Below are 14,181 nucleotides of genomic sequence, written 5' to 3'. Positions count from 1 at the left end.
CCTTTCATCACTTTAAGTATGTCCTGCCACTCCCTCTGGCTTACAGAGTTTCTGCTGAAATATTAACTTTATCGGGATTCCATTGTATGTTATTTGTTGTTTTTCCCTTCCTGCTTTTAATATTTTTTCTTTGTATTTAATTTTTGGTAGTTTGATTAATATGTGTCTTGGCGTGTTTCTCCTTGGATTTATCCTGTATGGGACTCTCTGCGCCTCCTGGACTTGATTAACTATTTCCTTTCCCATATTAGGGAAGTTTTCAACTCTAATCTCCTCACATATTTTCTCAGTCCTTTTCTTTTTCTCTTCTTCTTCTGGGACCCCTAGAATTCGAATGTTGGTGTCTTTAATGTTGTCCCAGAGGTCTCTGAGACTGTTCTCAATTCTTTTCATTCTTTTTTCTTTATTGTGCTCTGCAGTAGTTATTTCTACTATTTTCTCTTCCAGGTCAGTTATCTGTTCTTCTGCCTCAGTTATTCTTTTGAGTCCTTGTAGAGAATTTTTAATTTCATTTATTGTATTGTTCATCATTGTTTGTTTGCTTCTTAGTTCTTCTAGGCCCTTGTCAGACGTTTCTTGTATTTTTTCCATTCTATTTCCATGATTTTGGATCATCTTTATTATCATTATTCTGAATTCTTTTTCTGATAGACTGCCTATTTCCTCTTCATTTGTTTGGTCTGGTCGGTTTTTACCTTGCTCCTTCATCTGCTATGTGTTTCTCTGTCTTCTCATTTTGCTTAACTTACTGTGTTTGGGGTCTCCTTTTCACAGGCTGCAGTTTCGTAGTTCCCATTGTTTTTGGTGTCTGCCCGCAGTGGCTAAGGTTGGTTCAGTGGGTTGTGTAGACTTCCTAGTGGAGGGGACTAGTACCTGTGTTCTGGTGGATGAGCCTGGATCTTGTCTTTCTGGTGGGCAGGTCCACGTCTGGTGGTGTGTTTTGGGGTGTCTGTGGCCTTATTATGATTTTAAGCAGCCTCTGTTCTAATGGATGGGGCTGTGTTCCTGTCTTGCTAGTTGTTTGGCATAGGGTGTCCAGCACTGTAGGTTGCTGGTTGTTGAGTGGGGCTGGGTCTTGGTGTTGAGATGGAGATCTCTGGGGGATTTTTGCCATTTGATATTACGTGGAGCTGGAAGGTCTCTGGTGGACCAATGTCCTAAACTCGTCTCTCCCACCTCAGAGGTACAGGCCTGTTGCCCGGCCGGAGCACCAAGACCCTGTCATCGACACGGCTCAGAATAAAAGGGAGAAAGAAAGGGAGGGAGGAAAATAAAGTTATTAAAATAGAAAACAAAAAGTAATTATTAAAAATAAAAAAATTTTTTTAAGTAATTAAAAAAAAGAAAGAAAGAGAGAGCAACCAAACCCAAAATAAATCCACCAATGATAACAAGCACTAAAAACTATACTTAAAAAAAAAAAAAAAATGGAGAGACAGAACCCTAGGACAAATGGTAAAAGCAAAGCTATACAGACAAAATCATACACAGAAGCATACACATACACACATTCACAAAAAGAGAAAAAGGGAAAAATATATATATATCGTTGCTCCCAAAGTCTGCTGCCTCAAGGTGGTATGGTTCGTTGTCTATTCAGGTATCCCACAGAGGCAGGGTACATCAAGTTGATTGTGGAGATTTAATCCGCTGCTCCTGAGGATGCTGGGAGAGATTTCCCTTTCTCTTCTTTGTTCTCATAGCTCCTGGGATTCAGCTTTGGATGTGGCCCCACCTCTGCATGTAGGTCGCCTGAAGGCATCTGATTCCCGCCCAGACAGGATGGGGTTAAAGTAGCAGCTGATTAGGGGGCTCTGGCTCACTGCGGGGGTGGGGTTACGGATTGCAGGGTGAGCCTCTGGTGACAGAGGCTGGCATGACGTTGCACTAGCCTGAGGCGTGCCATGTGTTCTCCCGGGGAAGTTGTCCCTGGATCACGGGACCCTGGCAGTGGCAGGCTGCACAGGCTCCCGGGAGGGGAGGTGTGAATAGTGACTTGTGCTTGCACACAGGCTTCTTGGTGGCTGTAGCAGCAGCCTTAGCATCTCATGCCCATCTCTGGGGTCCGCGCTGTTAGCCGTGGCTCGCGCCCATCTCTGGAGCTCATTTAGGCGGCGGCACTCTTAATCCCCTCTCCTCACGCACCAGGAAACAAAGAATCAAGAAAAAGTCTCTTGCCTCTTCAGCAGCTCCAGACCTTTTCCCAGACACACTCCCGGCTAGCTGTGGTGCCCTAGCGCCCTTCAGGCTGTGTTCACGCAGCCAACCCCAGTCCTCTCCCTGGGATCTGCCCTCCGAAGCCAGAGCCTCAGCTCCCAGCCCCTGCCCATCCCAGCGGGTGAGCAGACAAACCTCTCAGGCTGGTGAGTGCTGGTTGGCACCGATCCTCTGTGTGGGGATCTCTCCACTTTGCCCTCCGAACCCCTGTTGCTGCACTCTCCTCCATGGCTCCGAAGCTCCCCCCTCCGCCTCCCGCAGTCTCTGCCCGCGAAGGGGCTTCCTAGTGTGTGGAAACCTTTCCTCCTTCACAGCTCTCTCCCACTGGTGCAGGTCCCGTCCCTATTCTTTTGTCTCTGTTTTTTCTTTTTTCTTTTGCCCTACCGAGGTACGTGGGGAGTTTCTTGCCTTTTGAGAGGTCTGAGTTCTTCTGCCATTGTTCAGTAGGTGTTCTGTAGGGGTTGTTCCACATGTAGATGTATTTCTGATGTATTTGTGGGGAGGAAGGTGATCTCCATGTCTTACTCTTCTGCCATCTTGAAGCTCCTCCTGCCTTCTATTTAAGTAGATAAAATTTTGTTCAGTACTGTGCAGATCCTTTATTTCAGTACGTTAAGGAGATTTGTTATGGTGGTGCAGTGTTTCTCAGTCACTGTACAGTAACATTCGTTCGGTCTGGTGGTCAGACTTTCTCAACAGCCTTAGCTATCAGATCACTAGAGAAACCTAAGAGGTAAGTCACAAGAACTTCTTAATATTGAAGAAAATATTATTCACAAAATAATTGCATTTTACTTAATAGGAAAAGTGAAGCTGCTTCAGACTATTTTACTTAGTAGACACTAACTGAAATGAAAGATCAAGAAAGTGACGAAAACTATAGAACACAGCTTTTGGGAACCATTTGTCTAGTGTAGGAGCAAATACCCCTAGGTACCTAAATATGAAAGTTACTCTAGTAATTCTGAAGGTAATACTCTGAAAGTTTTGTGTCAGTATTCTCAAGGTAGAGATCAGTAGTATCTTCAGAAGGTTTCACAAAGCCAAGGGAAGCAGGCTTTTCAGAGTTAGGTATGATTCACTTAAACAACCCCTCACTGTTAATTTGCATAGTGTGAGTCTAAAGTATCATATGTTTACCATAAATCATTTTCCAAATAAATATACTGGAACTTTGGACATTAATATTTATATTAATATTAGCACCACTAATATTTGCTAAATCAGTCTTCCTGTAAGTTGATAAAAAGTAGGGAAGGTTGATATTATGTATGTAGGAGATAAAGAGAGCAGTTTTCGAACAGCTTATTCCAAAGGAAAACTTACTGGGACTTCCCTGGCGGTACCGTGGTTGGGACTCCGTGCTTCTACTGCCGGGGGCATGGGTTCAGTCCCTGGTTGGGGAACTAGGATCCTGCATGCCACATGGTGCAGCCAAAAAAAAAGGAAAACTTACTTTATTTACAAATCTATCTTGATGATGTCGCCAACACTACAAAATATTAATATTTGTCAGAGGGAAATTGCATTCGATTGTTTTTCTTCTCTTCCTATACTTAATTTTTCATTTCATAATCATTTCACTTTTTGTTTTGAAAATTCCATTATGACATTTTGGAAATGTTTTAAAAGTAGACTTATTGGGGATAACTATTTTATTAATATAATATTTTAATAACAACCAAGACTTACTTTTTTTCATAAAGTTGTCTAAGGATGAACTAATTCTTTTTGTACAAAATGAGTAAGACCTTGTCATGTCTTAACTGTAACAACTAATGTTTATGAAATTCGAGGATAGGACATTTTAATCCATAATAGCCATTATTTTAACCCCACAGATTTCCATTAAAAAACTGTTAGAAGTAATAAATGAATTAAGCAAAGTTGCAGGATACAAAGTTAACATGCAAAAATCGGTTTCATTTCTGTACACTAACAGTGAACAATCCAAAAGAAAATTAAGAAAATAATTTCACTTACAGTAGCATCAAAAAGAATAAAATACTTAGGAATAAATTTAGCGAAGGAGGTGAAAGACTTGTACATTGAAAATAAAACATTGCTTAAAGAAATTAAAGAAGACATAAATAAATGTAACGACATCACCTGTTCACACACTTAATATTATTAAGATGACAGTACTACCCAAAGCAATCAACAGATTCAATGCAAGCTTTTTCAAAATCCCAATGATGTTTTTTGAAGAAATAGAAAAACCCATCCTAAAATTTATATGGACTCACAAGGGACCCTAAATAGCCAAAACAGTCTTAAAAGAAGAACAAATTTGAAGGAATCACACTTCATGATTTTGAAACTGCAAAACTCTAGTGATCAAGACAGTGTGGTGCTGGCATAAAGATTGGCATTTAGATCAGTGGAATAGAATAGAGAGTCCAGAAATAAACCCACATATATGGTCAAATGACTTTTTACAAGATTGCCGAAACCATTCAATGGGGAAAGGACAGTCTTTCCAACTAATGGTGCCGAGCAAACTGGATATCCAAATGCAAAAGAATGAATTTGGACCACTACCTCACACCATATACAAAAATCAAAATAGATCAAAGGCTAAAAGTAAGAGCTAAAACTGCAAAACTCTTAAAAGAAAATATTTGCATAAATCTTTGTGACCTTGGAGTAGGCAGTGGTTTTTTTATTTATTTTATTTTATTTATTTAGTTGGTTGTGCCAGGTCTTAGTTGTGGCAGGCGGGTTCCTTTAGTTGCAGCTCGCTGGCTCCTTTGTTGCAGCACACAGGCTCCTTAGTTGTGGCACGTGGGCTCCTTAGTTGTGGCATGCATGTAGGATCTAGTTCCCTGGCCAGGGATCGAACCCGGGACCCCTACATTGGGAGCATGGAGTCTTAACCACTGTGCCACCAGGGAAGTCCCTAGGCAGTATTTTTTTAGCTATGACACCAGAAGCACAAGGAACAAAAGATAAATCAAACTAAATCAAAATTTAAAACTTAGTGCTTCAGGGAATTCCCTGGCAGTCCATTGGTTGGGACTCCGCGCTTTCATTGCTGAGGGCCTGGGTTCAATTTCTGGTCAGGGAACTAAGATCCCACAAGCCACGTGGTGTAGCCAAAACAAAACAAAAAACTTAGTGCTTCAAAAGACACTGTCAAGAGAGTGAGAGAACAACCCACAGAATGGGAGAGAATAATTGTAAATCATATACCTGTAAGAAACTTGTATCTAAGAACGCTTACAACTCAATTATAAAAAGAACATGATTTTTAAATGGGCAAAGATCTGGACACTTCACCAAAGAAGATATGCAGGTGGCAAATGAGCAAATAAAAGCTTGCTCAGCATTGTTTGTCATTAAAGATTTGCAAATTACAACAACAATCAGAAGTACAAACTACTATGTGTAAAATAAGTAAGCTACAAGGATATATTGTACAACAAGGGGAATATAGCCAACATTTTATAGTAACTATAAATAGAATATAATTTTTAAAAATAGTGAAAACAACAGCAACAGTGAGCTACCATCACACATAAATAAGAATAGCTAAAATTCAAAACATTGACAGCACGAAATACTGGTGAGGATGTGAAGCAAGAGAGACTCATTTATTGCTGGTGGGAATGCAAAATGGTACAGCTACTTGGGAAGTTATTATATGATTCTGTTTATAGGAAATGTCCAAAATAGGCAAATCCGTAGAGACAGAAAATAGATTAGTTTTTTCCTATGGCTGGAGGGGGTTTGGGAGGAAATATGGCAGGGGTGACTATGGCAGGGGTGACTATGGCAGGGGTTTGGGAGGAAATATGGCAGGGGTGACTTTTGGGGGGGTCATGAAAATATTCTAAAATTGTGATGGTTGTATAACTGAGAATATACTTAAAGTCATTGAATTATATACCTTAAATGGGTCAATTATGTGATATGCAAGTTATATCTCAATAAAGCTGTTACAGAAACAAAACAAAAATTTAAAAGTGCAGTAATTTTGTGTGTATGTGTATAAAAGATCTTTTGAAAGAATTCAGTAAATTTAATGGGAGTTTTGATGTCACCGGTGTTAGAGTAGGAGTGCATAAAACATACTGAATAAAACATTTGATTATAATTAATTAGTGAGCACTCAAGCACACTTTTTTTTAAATTTTTTTTACCTCTAGGTTCCTGAACAGCAGCCCATTACTTTGTGTAGTGGGGTTGAAGATACAAAGCATTATGAGGAAGCCAAGAAGTGTGTAGAAGAATTAGCACTGTACCTGAAACCACTCAGCAGTGCTAGAGGTAAATCAGATGAAATTATCCATGCTGAGCACGTGTTCATTAAAGATGCTTTTGTCACCATAAAAATTGTGAGCTATAAGTGAATGTTAACGAAATTCATTTATTTATTGTAAGCCAAACCCACTGGTGCTAAATAATATCATTACAAACCACATCAAATAAAGTAGTGAGTTTAAAGTTTATGTACTATTTATTGGAAACATTTTTTGAATGAGTTGCAAAAGTAAATATAAACACACTAGTGGTTTCAGAAGGGCTCTCTATCATTTGACAACTCTAAATTGTCAGCCTTCTATCCAGTTTTGTGTGGTATGCTGTTGGGGATACAATAAAATTGGAAGTTGCCATTACTGTCTTGCCATTATGGCTTGTTTTCATTAGGAAGGTGAGCTTAACCACTAGGAAATATACCAGACTTGTTAGGACCTCAAGATTTGGGTTTTTTGGGGTTTTTTTTTTAACATCTTTACTGGAGTATAATTGCTTTACAATGGTGTGTTAGTTTCTGCTGTATAACAAAGTGAATCAGCTATACGTATACATATATCTCCATATCCCCTCCCTCTTGCGTCTCCCTCCCACCCTCCCTATCCCACCCCTCTAGGTGGTCACAGAGCACCGCATTGATCTCCCTGTGCTATGCGGCTGCTTCCCACTAGCTATCTATTTTACATTTGGTAGTATATATTAAGTCCATGCCACTCTCTCACTTTGTCAAGATTTGGGTTTTTAATTACTAATATTGACTGGCCTTTTTTTCTTTATTTCTCCATGATTAAAATGAATAATGATATATTTAATGTCATAATGAGTGTTAACATTTGCATGCAATAACAGCTTTTGTATACTTTTAAAATGCAAACTAGGCTTCACTTGTGTAATTTGTATTGTTTGTTTTAAATATTCTGATAGAACCCAGAACTATTCCACATAGCCATAAGTCAATCAGCCCATCAGAGGAAGTTTTTCTGGACTCTAAAATTACATTGGAAACCTAGAAATAACTTTATTTTCTGTTTTAAAGGAGTGGGTCTGAATAGCACTACTCAGAGTGTTCTGAGTCGCCCAATGCAGAGGAAGCTGGTGACTCTGGTCCACTGCCAACTAGTAGAAGAAGAAGGCAGGATTCGTGCCATGAGGGCAGCTCGATCTTTAGGTGAACGAACTGTTACAGAGCTCATTCTCCAGCACCAGAATCCTCAGCAACTCTCTTCCAATCTTTGGGCAGCAGTCAGAGCTAGAGGCTGCCAGTTCCTTGGGCCAGGTATATAATTAAGTTTGATATTTACTATACTAGTAATTCTAAAAGTATTTATAGTGTAGGAGCTATAAGTGATGTACAAAGGCTAGTTCTTTGCAATATTCTGTTGTTATCAAGTAATATCCCACTTGGTATCCCACAGTAATGGCTTGGGTAATTCCATGTCAGTTTTTCAGGATACTTAAAACTTTTAATGCCAAAAGTTTATTCATTTTGATAGAGGTTTTCCCTAACTGTATTAATCTTTTATCTGCTTTCTTAAATAAAGTATATGGTATATAATAAAAAGTTGCCCCCAAATGGTTCAAAAGTGTAACTGAATATTGGTTGTTGTTGTGTTGCCCATTAATTAAGTGGTACCTGTAGAAATTATTAAATGTTTCCCTTCTAAGAAATGGAGTTATCTTATCTCTGTACGTGATAAATTTTGGTTTTGCTCAACTTTTCCTAGCAATGCAGGAGGAAGCTCTAAAGCTGGTTCTCCTGGCCTTAGAAGATGGTTCTGCTTTGTCAAGAAAAGTATTGGTTCTCTTTGTGGTGCAAAGGTTGGAGCCACGGTTTCCTCAAGCCTCTAAAACTAGCATTGGGCATGTTGTCCAGCTCCTTTATAGAGCCTCCTGCTTCAAGGTACGAACCTATGGTAACTTTCAGCTTAAAAGGAAACGTCCTTTCCCCAAACTTAGGTAGTAAGATTTTGAGTTTAATAAAGTTGCCTGTATCTTTTCATAAAATTTTAGCAGTTTTTCTTTTCTCTTTTAAAGAATATAGATGGTGTCCTGTTAAAGTTAAATCTTGTATTGAATTTTGTATGTTAGATATTGTACAACATAGATTAAATCAAGGCTTATAGATTTTTGTATTTGAAGAGACTAAAAAGCCATGGCCGTTTTCCACCCAAGACTGCAAACAGAATTGGTCTAAAGAGAGAGAGTCATTGAAGCAGGAGTACATTTTATTTGGCTATTTGCTCCTGATATAATTCCACATATACAGTACTGGAGCTCCATTTGCCATTTTGGTTTTAGTATATATAGTAATGCTGGACATGTCCTTTGTATGCCAAGTTGAATCAGCACTACTTCAAACACTGGTGCCCACTATGTATCACTTATTGTTCATCCTGTTTTCCTAGCTTCTTAATATCAGGGCTTCTTGCTTTTGACACAACACATAACAAGTACTTCATGGGCCAGGGAAGCATGTCTCTAAAAAATTGTTAATTCATACAAGCTATAAGGAGGTCACCACATTCCCTCATCAGACACTGAAACTAAAAAACTCCCACATTAGCCATCCTGCTATATTCTAATCTTGTCATTTTTTGAGAAGAATAAAATGGTTCACAAAATCAACAGAGCATATAGATTTAACTTAAAAAAAATTTTTTTAAAGTTCTAGCTAAATGCCAATATTATTCTGTTTCTTTCTAGACTCAGATTATATACTGAAAATGGGGTGTGGATTCCACGTCTGTACCCACCCCTCTTGTTTTCCCTACGTCCCTCTGGAGCTCTCAGAACCTCAGCTGGTCCAGATTGTCCCTGAATAACTCACATTTGTTGTAATGGTTGTAATAACCTGACTGTACAGTGTAATCCGGAATACATTTCAGAATGTCTGTCTGCTTCTAGTGTTACTTCTCCATTAACGGCGCCAGATAGATACAGTATAGGAAGCTTAAGAAATAAAGGGAAGGAAATCCAGCCCTCCTCTGTGAAGAAGATTAAGGGGCTCAAAAACGCCAGAATACCCCAAGTGAACTTTTCTCAATCCTAATTAAAAACGTTAATAGTAATTTTAAAAAGATTGGAATATGTAAAAATCCAATTATTTTTCACTTGGGTCATGATTATGTCCCTTTATTTCATTGTCCACCTGCTTTCTTCTTTTGGTGGCAGTTTGTACTATACTCTCAATCATGAAAAGATTCATCTTCTCTCATCACAATAGGTCCATACCCTAAACTGTATTCACTGTTGCAGAGTTTCTATTAAGGGTCTGCCAATACCCATTTCATCTTCTTCATGGAACTCAAATCAGCATTTTCCTTTCTTTGCAGGTGTTTGTGTCCGTATAGCTGTGTTCTAGCTGGGTCTTTTTAGCATCTCTTTTATTTCCATTGGAAAAGCCTTTTCAAGCTGCAGGATAATTCTAGGCATTTTTAGTACAGTACAGTTCCAGGACTTCAGACATTGCATTTCTTGGAAATCTTTGAGTGTTTTTAGTTAAGAGAGTTTTGAGAGCCAAGTCCACGGAACCAGTACATCATATAGAAAGCATATACTACATTTTAATGAGATTTAATGTATATTGAGATGGTGTTTCATACATATACATATACATTTGGTCTTTTGACTTGCCTTTGAATAGGAACAAAATATATTTAGTTTTTGTGACTGTAGTTCTTGATGTTTATCTGTTTGGTCTCTCTATGGACTTACCTAACAAAATTTAAGTTAGACCTTCTTATAATAAGAATGGAATACAAGTAAAAATATATCAGTATGACCTGGAAGTCCTGACTAAGAAAGTCTATTGTTTCTTTGATGGGAGGGGAAAAAAATTGGGAATTTTCTATAGAGGAATTTGAGTCTATGGGAATAAAAGATTAGCAAGGCAAAAAATGTTGTAAAATATGTTAGGATATAGGTGATCCTAGACTAGAATTAATTCTTTTACTTTGATTTATTAGGGCTTTGGCCTGAATCCAGCTTGACTTAAAATGTGAATTATTAAGGGTGATACCACTAGTACCTACCTCAACAAGTTTAAAGAATTAAATGAGTTAATATGTCACTATAACAGTTAATAAGGTAACTTAACACACTGGCACATACTATGTGCTCAATAAATATTAGTTATTTTTATTGCTAAAAAATATTATCATCATTGTCGTACAGCATCTTAGAATTTGCACTTTCAGGTGGTGACCTAACCTACAAAACTGCAGGGAGAATTAAACCAAATACAAATTAGTCATCTTTAGAATCACACTAGCATCTGAAGCTCTTTCAGTGATTGAGTACCAGCTATCTCAATACCAGGCAAGCCCAAGAGTAATAATCCATAGATATGAAGAAGAAGCATGGTGTTTTTCAGAATACTTGTATGAGTATCTTCTTTTTTTTTTCCACATCTTTATTGGAGTATAAATGCTTTAACAATGTTGTGTTAGTTCCTGCTGTACAACAAAGTTAATCAGCTGTTTGTATACATATATCCCCATATCCCCTCCCTCTTGAGCCTCCCTCCCACCCTCCCTATCCCATCCCTCTAGGTCGTCACAAAGCATCGAGTTGATCTCCCTGTGCTATGCAGTAGCTTCCCACTAGCCATCCATTTTACATTTGGTAGTGTATATACGTCAGTGCTACTCTCTCACTTCATCCCAGCTTCCCCTTCCCCCACTGTGCCCTCAAATCCGTTCTCTATGTCTGTGTCTTTATTCCTGCCCTGCCACTAGGTTCATCAGTACCGCTCTTTTAAATTCCACGTGTATGTGTTAGCATACGGTATTTGTTTTTCTTTTTCTGACTTAACTTCACACTGTATGACAGATTCTAGGTCCATCCACCTCAATACAAACAACTCAATTTCGTTCCTTTTTATGGCTGAGTAATATTCCATTGTATATATGTGCCACATCTTTTTAATCCATTCATCTGTTGATGGACACTTAGGTTGCTTCCATGTCCTGGCTGTTGTGAATAGTGCTGCAGTGAACATTGTGGTACGTGTATTTTTTTTTTTTTTAATCTTAAGGAATTTATTGATTGATAACAGGAGTCTAGAAGTAGGGAGGTTCCTATCTGGCTAATTCACCAGAGCAACCACATCCTCAAAAACCCAGGCTTCTCCCATCAGTCTTTTCTGCATCTCAGGTGGATCAGCTGCTCTTCACGTGGCTGCCCAATGGTGGAAGAAATTCCCAGCTCACATGCTCAGACACTAAGAAGCAGAGGAAGAAAGTTTGACTTCCTTGTGTCTCCTCTTAAGAAACCTTTCCCAAGAGAGACTCCACTGTCCCTCCAACAGATGTCCCATTGCATCTCATTGTGAATGTGACACACTAGGTCACATGACACTTCCTAAGTAGTCTCCAACTCAGATAATGGAATTGCCAGCATTGGCTTAGACCAGGGTTTATTCACCTTTTCTGTGCCATGGGCCCCTTTGGCAGTCTGGTGAAACCTAGGGACCCCTTCCCAGAATATTCTATTTAATTGCATAGAATAAAATGACCAGATTACAAAAGAAACCAACTATATCAAAAAATATATTTTTTAAGTCATACAGGAATAAACTTGCTTCTTTATTAGTGCACTAAATAACAAAATCTAGTGGCAGATCTAATAACAACCATAATTTTTAAGTAGTGATGAGGGTAAACAGTGTTCTGAGATACCTGTAATAACTTTTGTGATATGAAAATATTTGTGATTTCCATTGGTGACAAAGTCACAAGTTACTGCTAATGATACTGTGGTTTGTTGCTTACATTCATAATAGAAGAAAATGTTAAATTTCAGTTGGAGTTTAATGAAAAGAAAGACATAGTTTTTTTTTTTTTCTTTTTTCCCAATGAAAGATTGTGAATCCCATGCATTCCATCCACGGACCCTTGGTAGGGGTGGTCTGTGGACTACATTAAAAGCCCCTAGCTTAGATTAATTAAGATTCACATACTGAGTCTGGGAGTGGGCAGCTGTTTACTGAGACAAGTGGCTTCAAAGGAGTGTGGATATCTAAACTAAATCAGGACTAACTCAAGCAAAAAAAGAAGTAAGAGTGTGAAGAGGGTGGGAGAGTAGGGTAGAGGAGGAGTGGGGTGATCTTGACTCCAGGGTCTGCTCCGTGTAGGGTCAGCAAGGGCTTCCTTCAGAGGGAGAACACTTCTCATCACTGGAGGAAGAGACCTTGTCAAGGGGACTCAGACATACTAGGATTCCTGCCAACCTTGGCATCTTACATACCGCCCCCCGCCCCCGTTTTATTTACTTTTGTTTCTTGGTTGGTTTTCTTTAAACATCTGTATGTATTTCAAGGTACAGATATAAAACTTGCCCTTTACAAATATTCAGCCTACTGGAATATATCCCTTCTATCCCACTCCTTAGAAGTGACTACAGCTCTCAGCTTAATGGATGTCTTTTCAGACTACTTGCTATGCACATGTGATATCCCACCAGCTTACAAACTTTCTTGTGTTAGCAGTGCAGAGTACCAGGCCCTGCCCTCCCCCATGCTGGTGAATGAGAACAGCCTCAGTGTGCTAGATGCTAAACTCACAGTGTCCACTTCGATTCCCCAAAGACACTTGAGGTCCAGGCAGGGGAGGTGGCCCTCACACCGCATACCTCAGAAGTGTCAGAGCTGAGATTTGAACCCATGTCTATCAGACCCCAAAGTCCATTCTCTAAATGCCGTATGTGTTGGTTTGTAGAGCTGTACCTGATGGTGCAGTCATTTTTTCCCTTTTTTTTTTTTTAAGGAGTGGGGTGGGCATATTCCTGGAACCTGGCTTGGATGGTGCCAACTTGAAATGGGCGTTCACATTGAAGTGTTCGGGTGTCTCATCAGTAAGGCTTGAGTCTCCTAAATCATTCACAGGAGACTCCAGACGTATATTCAAAAGGCAGCATTGGAAGCATGAGAAGAATTCACAGTAAAGCTAAAAAACAAGGCAAAGATGTCCTCTATGAGTTCCATAATTTAACATTATCTTGGAGGTACTGACCAATGCAGTTAGACAAGAGAAAAAAAAAATAAAGCTTATACAGATTGGAAAGAAATGAGAAAGATAATCTTACTTGGGGAGATCATTAATCAGATGAAAAACTATTATAAGCAAAAAAAATTCAATAAGGTGGCTGGATACAAAAGTTAAAATACAGAAACCAATAGCACTCACGTTTATGCAAGCTGCATCTCGTTAGAAGACATACAGAAGAAAAGATTACATCACAATAGCAGCAACACAGGTGTTTTGGAATTTTTTTAAATGCAAAGTCTGTAGGAAGGAAACATCTAAATGCTCTCTTCTCCTCAACATCTTATTATAAAAATTTTAAAACATACATAAAAGTTTAAATAATTACATGGAGAACACCCATATACCCACCACCTAGATGCTCTAGTTAACATTTTTTGTATTTCACATGTATTACACATATCAGTCCATATATAATCCTTTTATTCATTCAAAAATCCGTTATTTTTGTTTCTTTTAATTAATTTATTTTTTTTTCTTATTAGTCATCCATTTTATACACATCAGTGTATACATGTCAATCCCAATTGCCCACTTCATCACACCACCACCCCCACCCCTTGCTGCTTTCCCCCCTTGGTGTCCATATGTTTTTTCTCTCCTTCTGTGTCTCAATTTCTGCTCTGCAAACCGGTTCATCTGTACCATTTTCTAGGTTCCACAT

General features: G+C 38.7%; 1 protein-coding gene across 3 annotated transcripts in view; it reads left to right on the top strand.

Moving 5' to 3' along the window:
• Positions 1-14,181, top strand: part of RC3H1 (ring finger and CCCH-type domains 1) — a 99,343-nt gene that overhangs the window by 42,620 nt on the left and 42,542 nt on the right. For all 3 annotated transcript variants that reach the window (XM_057547513.1, XM_057547523.1, XM_057547515.1), the window contains exons 3-5: positions 6,366-6,486; positions 7,511-7,750; positions 8,199-8,374. In XM_057547513.1, coding sequence (XP_057403496.1) covers positions 6,366-6,486; positions 7,511-7,750; positions 8,199-8,374 — 537 coding nt within the window. The remainder of the gene's footprint in view (positions 1-6,365; positions 6,487-7,510; positions 7,751-8,198; positions 8,375-14,181) is intronic.

This window comes from Balaenoptera acutorostrata, chromosome 1 (genome assembly GCF_949987535.1).
Source record: "Balaenoptera acutorostrata chromosome 1, mBalAcu1.1, whole genome shotgun sequence".
In the NCBI taxonomy this organism is placed as follows: domain Eukaryota; kingdom Metazoa; phylum Chordata; class Mammalia; order Artiodactyla; family Balaenopteridae; genus Balaenoptera; species Balaenoptera acutorostrata.
Note: the sequence above shows the minus strand (reverse complement) of the source record. Positions and strands in the feature narration are given on the sequence as shown.